The sequence below is a fragment of the Hippocampus bargibanti genome, linkage group LG10, assembly GCF_051943395.1.
Source record: "Hippocampus bargibanti isolate YZ-2025 linkage group LG10, ASM5194339v1, whole genome shotgun sequence".
Taxonomy (NCBI): domain Eukaryota; kingdom Metazoa; phylum Chordata; class Actinopteri; order Syngnathiformes; family Syngnathidae; genus Hippocampus; species Hippocampus bargibanti.
The window spans coordinates 9,768,714-9,780,113 of record NC_142743.1 but is presented as its reverse complement, the minus strand read 5'-3'; the positions used below and the strand labels follow the sequence as shown (position 1 = coordinate 9,780,113).

Sequence of the window (11,400 nt, the reverse complement as noted above, 5' to 3'; positions counted from 1 at the left end):
ATGATAGTCACAATGTAAAACTGCTCATCCGTCTACTATACAACTTTGTCAAATTCCCGCTACGTTTCCGGATTTGCAAACTGCTTCCCGTGCCACATTGCCGTCACGTCGTCCATTTTCCCCGAGACCGCACATGTTGCCGCGCCGGTCGTTTACTGTCAGCTTTCCGTCTTTCATTCCAGTCAATTCGCGGTCACGAGAAAGCCCGTCCGGTCAAACGTGTTAAATGCAAGAAACGGTGGACATGGCGGATGACCCCGAGTACGAGGAGGGGCCCTCCTTCAGCGACCCGGAGGACTTCGAGGATGACGTCGACGACGAGGGTGAGCGCAAACTGGAAAATCGTCGGCTTTACGGCCTGCTAGCTTCATTAGCTGTATTCTAAATCGGAGTTGACGGCGTGTTATAACAAACATACCAAAAAAAGAACACTTTGCATTGAACGTAGTCCAAATGTAGCAATTTTCTTGTTTTCTGAACGTAAGCCGTTTGACACCAGGTTTCACATTTCAATCTCATTTGGCTTCGCAGAAAATCGACGAAAAAGAAACATTTTCCAAATTATTATTTGACATTCACAGGTTCAGAGGAAACAGCTGTCCCGTGGCGCTATTATAGTTCGAGCTGTTTAAGCTTTTGTTGTCGCACAAAATTGCTTCGGTGTCTTTATCAATTGGAGACTCAATGCATAAAACATGGTGGTGATGAAAATTGTAATAACGTAATTATATAAAGGCATTGAATGTGGACCATTGGATTGGATTTGCCTTTATTAATCTAGCAGTGGAGAGGGTTCTGTCAGGAAGGGCATCCGACGTAAAAGCTTGGCCAAAACAAACATGCGGATCAAACCTCTAAAGATGGAGGACACTGATTTGCTGTGGCGACCTTTTCTAGGGAAAAGCCGAAAAGAAAAGAAATAGTCTAGCAGCGGAGAAATTTACATTTCACAGCAGCAAAGTGATGAAAGGAATGAAAGTAGAAAAACAAAATACATGAGCTGCTGGAAAGGCAGCCACTCTCGCAGCGCTGTCTTGAAGTTAAAAAAAACTAAATAACAGGTAATATGACAACACAAAGACAATATGACACCACAAAGACAGAGTCATTCCTTCTTAAGTTAAATGTTGAAAGCAAACACGCAGCTGTAGCATCCAAGCCGCGACAGTTGCACATCCGCATTGGCGCTCTGCGCTGACGCTCCTTTCTTCTTATCCCGGGCTCCTCAAGCCATGCATCCATCCAGCCGCAGACTGTCCAACAGCACCGACCTTTCCGCTGAACAAAGCGGGGCTGTGAAGATGCTGCCTGTTACAGGCACAAAATAAGCACAATGGCCCCAGAGCTGTCCAGCAATGACAGTCAAATGGCACCGACATTCCTCCTATTCAAAAACAGTACTGGCATATTCATGCTGCTGAAAAGGTGCCACCGGTCAACAGTCTCCTCCTTGATGAATGGCATGGCCAAAAATGCTGAAAAACAATCCGTATCCGTTCCACACGACGCACAACAACACAAAGTTGACAAAAGAAAACACCAAAGACAAATACAGCAAAAAAAGCAAGGCTCACGAGAGCACTTGCTGAGGGCTTCCTACTCGGGCACCATCTTGGACTCCTTAGCTCCTTTCCGACATGAACACGTTAGATTCTTTGTCTTATGGATCAGTTCAGCACACCTCCTTAACGCTAATGACTTCCTGCCTATTAGGCAGGGCTTTGGCACCAAGTTGTGGAATATGAGAGCACAGCATAGAGACGAGATGAATGTCTCAAACACTGGTTTAATTCAGGAAGAGTATTTATCTGTATACAGCATTAAAACACAATGTGATAATGAGCTTTTCTACATATTCTCACTTGGCTCTTCTTTGTTTGTACAGAGCTCCTGGAAGACATTCTGAAGGAGAAACCCCAGGAGGCTGACGGCATTGACTCCGTGGTGGTCGTGGACAACGTCCCGCAGGTTGGCCCGGAGCGTTTGGAAAAGCTCAAGAATGTCATTCACAAGATCTTCTCTAAATTTGGCAAAATCACCACCGAGTTCTACCCGGAGACCGAAGGCACAACCAAAGGGTAGGACGACTCTTGATTGATGTTTGAGTTTGATCACTAAAGAAGAGATAATGTCACAGTCATATTGTGTGGTTTTTCAGTTACATATTTTTGGAGTACGCTTCGCCCAACCAGGCTATGGAGGCGGTGAAAAACGCAGACGGCTACAAATTGGACAAACAGCATACATTTCGGGTCAACCTCTTCACCGACTTTGACAAGTACGCCCAAGTCCAGAAAAAAAATAGATGTACTTAATGAAAGTTAATCAGCATTTTTTCCCCTTATTTTAAAGGTATATGACTATTGACGATGAATGGGAAACTCCTGAGAAGCAGCCCTTTAAAGACTTTGTGAGTGTTGAATATTATACACATTGTACATTGTGTTTATCCAATGAGGTCAAATCAAAGGACTTTAGCAATCTATCAAAACTGCAAACAAATGTGAAAAGCAACCATTTAGCATTGTTCATTAACTCTTTGTCTGTTCAGGGTAACATGCGTCATTGGATCGAAGACCCTGACTGCCGCGACCAGTACAGTGTCATCTATGAAGCCGGTGAAAGGACCGCCATTTTTGCCAACGACGCGAAGGATCCGATAGTCTCCGAAGAAAGAGCGGTATGTGTTGAGATTTGAACACGTTGTTGTTTACAAACCGTGTTTTCATGAATCCTTTTCTGTCGTTGGATGCAGCGCTGGACCGAGACCTATGTTCGCTGGTCCCCCAAAGGCACCTACCTGGCTACCTTCCACCAAAGGGGTATCGCCTTGTGGGGCGGCGAAAACTTCAAACAGATTCAGAGGTTCAGCCATCAGGGCGTGTCCCTCATTGACTTCTCGCCATGTGAGAGGTGAATAGCGTTGCTCAACAGCATGTGTGCATGGCCTCAAACTGGGTGAATTATTTTTGAATATATTAACTCATTCACTGCCAGACATGTTGCAAAAAATGTGTCCACTCCAGTGCCAGGTTTTTTGTCATTTTTCACTCAAATTACAGGACCCACAGAATATTGAGTTTAAGGACTACATAAACAGTCAATGCAGTGGAAGAAACCTTAGACTCTCTTCTTTCATCAGTAAAAGTTAATTCCTAAATTAAATGGATCTGCAGTTATACGAGCTTGAAATGGGGGAGGCTGTATAAAAGGCAAATGCTGCCCCCTTGTGGGAGGGAAAAACATTGCCTGAGGTCTGAATGAAGCTTCAAATACACCCCGAGGCAAGAAAAAAACTAAACCCGAACAAATTCGGGAATGGTGCTCCACGTCATGCTTTTTTAATACAATACAGTGCATGTTGGTTTAGTGTATACAGTGCTTTAACAACAGCTTTTACACATTTAAATATAAGAATATAAAAATCTGTATGTCTCTGTCTCTAAAATCTAACAGGTAAATGGTTTGTCATAAACTCATTCACTGCCAGACGTGGAAAAAAATGTGTCCACTTCAGTCCTAGGCTTTTTGTCATTGTCACTTGAATTTCAGGATTCACAGAATATTGAGTTTTAGGACTACATACACAAACAATACAGCGTTAGAAATCTTAGACTGTTGTTTCATCAGAAAAAAAGGAGTTACTTCCTAAATTATATGGGTCTGGAGTTATATCAGCTTGAAATGAGGGTGGCTGTCCAAAATACAATGGAATACATATATATTGGTTGATATAGCGATTTAACAACAGTTGAACCTGGAACAAAGCGCTAACATGGAATAAAGATGGCCAGCGCTCTATCGGCACCCCCAGCAAGAAAAAAAAAAACAAAACCCGAACAAATTCGGGAATGGTGATCTCAGTCATATTTTCAATTCCTGAATAAATTCGGGAATGGCAGAGAATGAGTGAGCATTTCCACGGACCCTATTGTCTTTCGATTGCAGGTACGTCGTGACCTTCAGCCCGCTGATGGACACCAAAGAGGACCCCCAGGCCATCATCATCTGGGACATTCTGACAGGCCAAAAGAAAAGAGGTTTTCATTGCGAGAGTGCCGCACACTGGCCCATCTTCAAGTAAGCAAACTCATGCGGCAGATTTGCATAAACTTTATCTTTCAATGTTTCTTCCGCAGAGTTTAAATGGCTTGGTTTGTTTTCAGATGGAGCCACGATGGAAAGTTCTTTGCCAGGATGACACCGGACACACTGAGCATCTATGAGACTCCTGTAAGAAGATAGGAGACTTAGTCATGTAAAATGTTAAATTTGCAATTTAAAACAAAAATCTTCATGTGTTGATTCCAGTCTATGGGCTTGCTCGACAAGAAGAGTCTGAAGATCACCGGAATCAAGTAACGGGTCTATCGTCCACTATTATTGCTTTCATGGCTATCTTGGAGTGTCCCATATGTTCAAACGTGGTATGTTTGCATGCACAGGGACTTTTCGTGGTCTCCGGGCGACAACATCATCGCTTTCTGGGTGCCTGAGGACAAGGACATCCCAGCCAGGGTGACTCTGATGCAACTGCCCTCCCGTCAGGAGATCCGCGTGCGTAACCTCTTTAACGTGGTGGACTGCAAGCTTCACTGGCAGAGGAATGGAGACTATCTGTGCGTGAAAGTAGACAGGACTCCAAAAGGGACGCAGGTACATGCCCATTGAGAAGGAAAATAATAAACACGGGGGGTTGTGCATGCCAAAATATTAATGTTGCCTTTTTTCCACATACAGGGTGTGGTCACTAACTTTGAAATCTTCCGGATGAGGGAGAAACAAGTTCCTGTTGATGTGGTGGAAATGAAAGGTTAGCGTACAGATGGACACGTCGTCATCAATGCACCAGCACGCGCTAACATGGGTACTGTTTTATCACAGAGAGCATCATCGCCTTTGCATGGGAGCCCAACGGCAGCAAGTTTGCCGTTTTGCACGGCGAGTCTCCCAGGATCAACGCCTCCTTCTACCACGTCAAAAACAACGGCAAGATCGATCTCATAAGTATGTCGGCCGCACGTTAGAGAGGGAAGGCGTTGGATTGTCACCTAAGCTGGCACTAAGTGATATTATTTTCGCCTCTGCAGAGATGTTTGATAAGCAGCAGGCTAACAGCATCTTTTGGAGCCCCCAAGGACAGTTTTTGGTTCTAGCTGGACTCAGGAGGTCAGTTGTAGACTTGGTTAACCGTATTCTCCGGACTATAAGGCGCACCTTCAACGAATGAAATATTTCAACATCTTCTCCATGTTTAAGGCACACTGGACTATAAGGTGCATATTCGTCTTGAAAAGAAACTGAAGGCTTTTATTTTAGGTACACCATATAGTGCAGAAAATACTTTAGTTTTATATTTTTTTACATGATAATTTACTTTTTTATTAGCCACTGAAGCATGATGGGTAATTTGAAATTAAGTACTGTGCTTCAATATGAGAAAATGAAAAAATTGCATTAACTCATTCACTGCCAAACGTACAAACAATTTGTCCATTCCAGTGCCAGGGTTTTTGTCATTGTCACTTGAATTCCAAGACCCACAGAATATTGAGTTCTCTGACTACAAAAACATTCAATACAGCGTTAGAAACCTTCGACTCTCTTCTTTCATCAGAAAAAAAGTGTGTCTGCCTGCCGCTGCTTACCCGTAGAAAAAATATCCTGTGACTGTAAAGTTTCCTTGAGAGTTGAAAGGCGCTTATAAATGAAATGTATTGGATTGGATTTGCCTTTTAGTCTCGCAGTGGAGAAATTATTATTTTTATTAGTAGTAGTAGTATTAATTAGTATTATTAGTATTCTTACTAATTCCCAAGTTATATGGGTTTGGAGTTATCTAAGCTTGAAATGAGGGCGGCTGTCCAAAATACAATGCAATACATACATATTGGTTTATATTGCGCTTTAACAACGCCAGAGCTGGAACAAACCGCTAGCATGGAAAAAAAGCAACTGCTGCCCCTTGTGGAAGAGAATAAAAACATTGCCAGAGTCCATGGCCAGCACTTTATCAGCACCCAAGCATGATAAAACCCAAACAAATTTGGGAATGGCGCTTTACGTCACTTTTCAATTCCGAATAATTTTTTGAATGGCAGTGAATGAATTAATGATATTATCTTATTCGCTGCCATTCACTAATGAATGAATTTGTTCAGATTTTGTTTTTTCATTGCGGTGGGGGGGTGCTTTTCAGACCTCTGGCAATCTTTTTCCCACCCACAAGGGGGCAGTATTTTCTTTTTTTATAGCCACCCCCACTTTCAATGCAGACAACTACAACCAAGTAAGCTCAAAATATTTTTTTTTCTGATGAAAGAAGAGAGTAAGGTTTCTTACACTGCATTGAATGTTTATGTAGTCCTAAAACTCAATATTCTGTGGTTCCTGCAATTTGAGTGAAAATGACAAACACTCTGGCACTGGAGTGGACACATATTTGCACATCATCTGGCAGTGAATGAGTTTAAATGTATTGCATAGTAAATTATTATTATCCCTTATCGTGTGTGATATAAATTGCCTGTTAATTTAAATTAAGTAGTACCTACGAGAAATTACTTCAGGAACGTCTAAAGGATGAAGTGCAGCGCTGATGTACTTAAAGGACAACCGACGTCTCCAGACTAGAAAGCATATTCTCCAAATCTGAAGCCATTGTTTGGATTCTCCAGCAATGCAAGACGTCTTGGCGTGACATCACGAACTGGGGGCGGGACTTTCTGAAAATGCCCTATTCGCAGCTCAATTTTTTGCAGATTTTGGACACTTAAGTCATTTTTATTGGTGTTTTGCATTTGACTAAAAATATCATACTGCGTGTTTTGGGTATTTTAGATGCTATAAAACGTTTTTCTGATGTCAGTTAGGAAACAAAAAACTGATGTCGGTTGTCCTTTAAGTGTCTTAATAAATGTATGTTAGGCATTCAAGAAAATGTTAATCCACGCTTGTTTGTATGGAATGATTCAATATTACGTTCAATCGCTCTTCATGTACCATCAGAGGGCGTCCAAGTACCAATATTGTGGATACTCGACAGTTTATTCATCCATTTTCCATACCGCTTATTCCTCATTAGGGTCATGTCAAAATCAATAACCTTCACATGTGTAAGAATTTCTTTCTGTATCTCCCTCTGTTGTAGTATGAATGGTGCGCTTGCGTTTGTGGATACCTCCGACTGCACTTTGATGAACATAGCAGAGCACTACACGGCTTCCGATGTAGAGTGGGACCCCACCGGACGCTATGTGGTCACCTCAGTCTCCTGGTGGAGCCACACGGTACCGTGACACCATCTGCGAAACAAGCCCTGTCCCTGATCTTCACCAAAAAACATGCTTCACATGTTTGTTTGTTTTTTGGTAGGTGGACAACGCTTACTGGCTGTGGACATTCCAGGGTCGCATTCTTCAAAAGAACATTAAGGACCGCTTCTGCCAACTGCTTTGGAGACCCCGACCCCCTAGCTTGCTCGGTGCAGAACAGATCAAGGTAGGATTTTTACAAAACTTTTTTTGTGTGTATTTTACATGTCCATAACTGTATTCGGGAGCGATGATCAGGTGATACCATTGTGAATGGGGCAATCAGGGCCAGTCATAGAACATAATCAGACAAAACAAAAGAAGCAATCAGATTAGCTTCAGGGAATTGTCCACTGCTCCCCCCAGCCTTAGAGCAGGGACCTATCATAGCAGAGGTCTGGCACCGCCACCGCTGGTGGACAGTAGGATGTATATATATAGGGCCAGAGCTACCAGCAAAATGTTAGTTCGCTGACGAAGCCTCTTGGATGAGAAGCGGAACGTCTGACACGTTCAAAGAAGTACAGATGACGGCTGAAGAAACCATTTAACCACTTTGCTGCTGTGAAATGTAAATTTCTCTACTGTGAGACTAATAAAGGCATATCCAATCCAATCAATTGACCACTCCTGTACGACTGAGAGCTTACACAGATGTACTCGGGTCGTCGGTTGATAATGGATTTATTTAAAATTTTTTTGCAGCAAACACACGTGCTTTAAATTATCGCAAACTGACAGAGTACCAAAGTTATTTAACCATTGAAAAAAAATGTATTGATGGATGTGTGTGAAAAAGATTGATACTTGATCTGCGGCGCTCAATCCGAGCCTCATGTTTTTCGTCCCCATTTAATGATTTTAATATGATCTCCATTGTTGTGTTTCATAAAGTCAATCAAGAAGGACCTGAAGAAATACTCCAAGATCTTTGAGCAGAAAGATCGCCTGAGCCAGTCCAAGGCTTCCAAGGTTCCATTTTGTTTTCGCTTTGCTTTTTTGGACATGCCAAGGCGACTGTTTTATTTCTACTGTTATAGTTTGACGTAAGTTCATGATTTGTGTGAGTAGGAACTGGTGGACAAACGCAGGGCCATGATGGAGGAGTACCGTCGCTACAGGGATCAGGCCCTGCAGATCTATCAGGAGCAGAAAGAGGCCCGCATGGAGCTCCGAGGAGGTGAGGCGACTCCTCTATTCAATCGTTCTTTGCCTTCTACAGCTCTGATCTTGTATGCCAATGTATTTTCACCCTTCTTCCAGGAGTGGACACTGACGAGCCGGACAGCAACGTGGACGACTGGGAGGAGGAGACCATTGAATTTTTTATCAACGAAGAAATCATTCCTATTGGAGATCTGTAGTCCGCTACGCAGGTAACGTGTTACTAGTGTGTGATGTTGACCATCCGCTGAAATGTGGAGTTCAAATACATTTTTTTGTTTAGCGGTGATATGGCCTTGTGCCTTCTTGTGACTAGCGGTAAATCATTCCATAAATCCTTGATTGTGATTCGTGTTCGCTGAAAGCAAATCCTAAAGAGGTTTGAAATTGAAATATTACATCTGATACAGAATAGTCAGAATAGAAGTTATCATATTTAAGTTTTATTTGGTTGCATGCTTAGTTGGGCGAACACAAGGCACACAATGGAAGCACAACCCATTAAAATATCTATGTTCTGTTGGTTTCTGGATGTTGGTGCTTGGGAGGTACAGGAGCGTGGTATTCAAATCAAGAAGACTATGTTTTACTAATGCATCACTTACATTCACATATACTCTCAATAAATAGCTTGGCAGAGTGCTGCAGAAGTTGGATGTCGATCATGAATGGCTACGTCCCCTGCCGGCAGTAAAAGACAATCTTCCTGTGTTCGAGCCTTTGTACACAGTGTCCGAACAAACATCTGACAACATCATATACACTCATCCTGATCTATCTTCTCTTTGGCACAGTCCATCCATTTTTGTGTGGAAGAGACAAAGCAGCATCATTGACTGGAGAAGGACGACGACCACACAGTGAATATTGGGGTTCAACGTCACGAGCCTCACCATTCACCTCCCTAGTGACATCATCAGAGCAGGCCTTGCTCGTCAAAGGCCAGTGAGGGGACTCATCACCCGGCTCCCTTTTCTTGCCCTTGTGGAACTTGATCTTTACTAATACCACCCCGTTTTCCAATCGGAATCAAAAGTGGTTCCGGAACTGACCTCTGTCATCATGCTGGTGTGTTGTTGGTGTGTGGAACGGAGTGCCATAGCAGCGGGGTGCGAAGGTGTTAAACATATAGCCTTGTTCGTGAATTTGCTGGTGTGGCACTATAGTGGCTTGTATCCTCCTCCTTTCAGACTCGGCTTTCACACAGGCAGGGAGTGCGCAGCAGGAATAACTTTAAATAAACAGTTGGACAAACTTGTTTTGTGTGAGTCATTTTATTACCTATGCCAATAGAAGCAGAATCTTCTTTTCCTTTCGGCTTTTCCCTTCTAGGGTTCGCCACAGCGAATCCGTAACCTCCATCTTCAGAGGTATGATACGCATGTTTGTTTTGGCCAAGCTTTTACGTCGGATGCCCTTCCTGACACAACCCTCTGTATTTATCTTGGGACCGGCACATGAAGAGTTATGTCCCTTTGTGGCTGCAGAACATAGAGCAGAATGACAATCAGAAATATGAACTGAAAGGTACAGCGCAAAATAAAATACAGCCGATGTTCATTTATTTCATTATTCAGTCATCCCACACTTAAAGGACAACCGACACATTTTTTTTGTTTCCTAACATCAGAAAAACGTTTTATAGCATCTAGAATACCCAAAATGCAGGCTGATATTTTTAGTCAAATGCAAAACACCAATAAAAATGACTTAAAGTGTCCCAAAATTACTACAAAATGACCCCGGAAATTGCGAGTTTCAGAAGGTCCCGCCCCATTGTTCGTGACGTCACGCCAGGACGTTTTGCCTTGCTCGAGAATTGAATGAGAATTTTCATTTTATTCAGCGTGAGTCTGAAAGGTCAACCGACGTCACTTTTTTTGTTTCTTAACTGACATCAGAAAAACGTTTTATAGCATCTAAAATACCCAAAACATGCAGTATGTTATGTTTATTCAAATGCAAAACACCAATAAAAATGACTTGGTGTCCAAAATCTGCAAAAAAAATGGAGCTGCGAATTGGGCATTTTCAGAAAGTCTCGCCCCCAGTTCGTGACGTCACACCAAGACGTCTTGCATTGCTGGAGAATCAAAACAATGGCTTCAGATTCGGAGAATATGCTTTCTTGTGACACATTCAGTTATGAATATGATTCAAATAGTTCTGAAGAGGAAAGCATACATGTTTGCAATTGATTCCGTGTCATTCTGAGGCATCTGGAATGCAATGTAGCGTCCCAGAAGAGGCAGAAAATGCAGATCAAGCTCCCTGTGAGGAATTAATCAGCCCGTTTCCACAGGCTGATAAATTCCTTAATATGGAGCTTGGTCGCCTTGTTCTGGCTCTTTTTGGTGCAACATGACGTTTTCAGACCAAACAAGCACAGCAAAATGCATTGACGTGATAGCACTGCTACAATGTGTCCTTTTTTTCGGTCAGGGGCGTTCCTTCAGTGACGTCACGTACTGACTCGTCACCAACTCAAAAACAAGACTTCCGGAATATTCAGTGCAAGTCTTAAAATGTAAAATATAGCTATATGCGGTGGAATCTTTGTAAAATACGCTCAGTAGAAGTCATTTGAAGCCATTTTACAAATTATAGACAACTTGTCTGAGGCGTCGGTTGTCCTTTAATGTTGTGAATATGATACTGTTTTTTTTTTTGTTTTTTAAAAATAAATACAGGCTTTGTGTTTGTCAGCCTGGGGCACTACAGGGAATGCTGCCTCATGTTTCCACTCGGTTTGTTCCCATTCTCTTTACTGGTGAGACAAATTCCTTCAAGCTAGCCATTTAGTCGAAAGCTAATACAGTAGTTTGTTCATGAACAGAATGAATGCTGGTGGGTTAGCACTAGACCTCTTCAAAATTCACCTTTTTCTTCAAACATATGGAAACTGATATTATTCCCATTCTCC

General features: G+C 42.4%; 1 protein-coding gene across 1 annotated transcript; it reads left to right on the top strand.

Moving 5' to 3' along the window:
• The first annotated feature begins 101 nt into the window (after positions 1 to 101).
• LOC148892332 (eukaryotic translation initiation factor 3 subunit B) lies at positions 102 to 9,731 on the top strand. The gene is made up of 19 exons (XM_089005993.1): positions 102 to 323; positions 1,886 to 2,078; positions 2,159 to 2,278; positions 2,353 to 2,410; positions 2,552 to 2,680; positions 2,756 to 2,913; positions 3,949 to 4,080; positions 4,167 to 4,233; positions 4,312 to 4,358; positions 4,446 to 4,656; positions 4,741 to 4,813; positions 4,885 to 5,007; positions 5,091 to 5,169; positions 7,151 to 7,289; positions 7,375 to 7,500; positions 8,208 to 8,285; positions 8,385 to 8,493; positions 8,577 to 8,689; positions 9,272 to 9,731. The coding sequence occupies exons 1-18, from the start codon at positions 227 to 229 to the stop codon at positions 8,675 to 8,677; spliced, it is 2,040 nt and encodes a 679-aa protein (XP_088862119.1). The 5' UTR covers positions 102 to 226; the 3' UTR covers positions 8,678 to 8,689; positions 9,272 to 9,731.
• The last annotated feature ends 1,669 nt before the right edge of the window (positions 9,732 to 11,400 follow it).

Coding starts and splice junctions, on each gene's coding strand:
- LOC148892332 (XM_089005993.1), top strand. CDS start 227: ATGCAAGAAACGGTGGACATGGCGGATGACCCCGAGTACGAGGAGGGG. Junction 2,411..2,551: donor AGCAGCCCTTTAAAGACTTT/GTGAGTGTTGAA, acceptor TTGTCTGTTCAG/GGTAACATGCGTCATTGGAT. Junction 4,359..4,445: donor CTGAAGATCACCGGAATCAA/GTAACGGGTCTA, acceptor TTGCATGCACAG/GGACTTTTCGTGGTCTCCGG.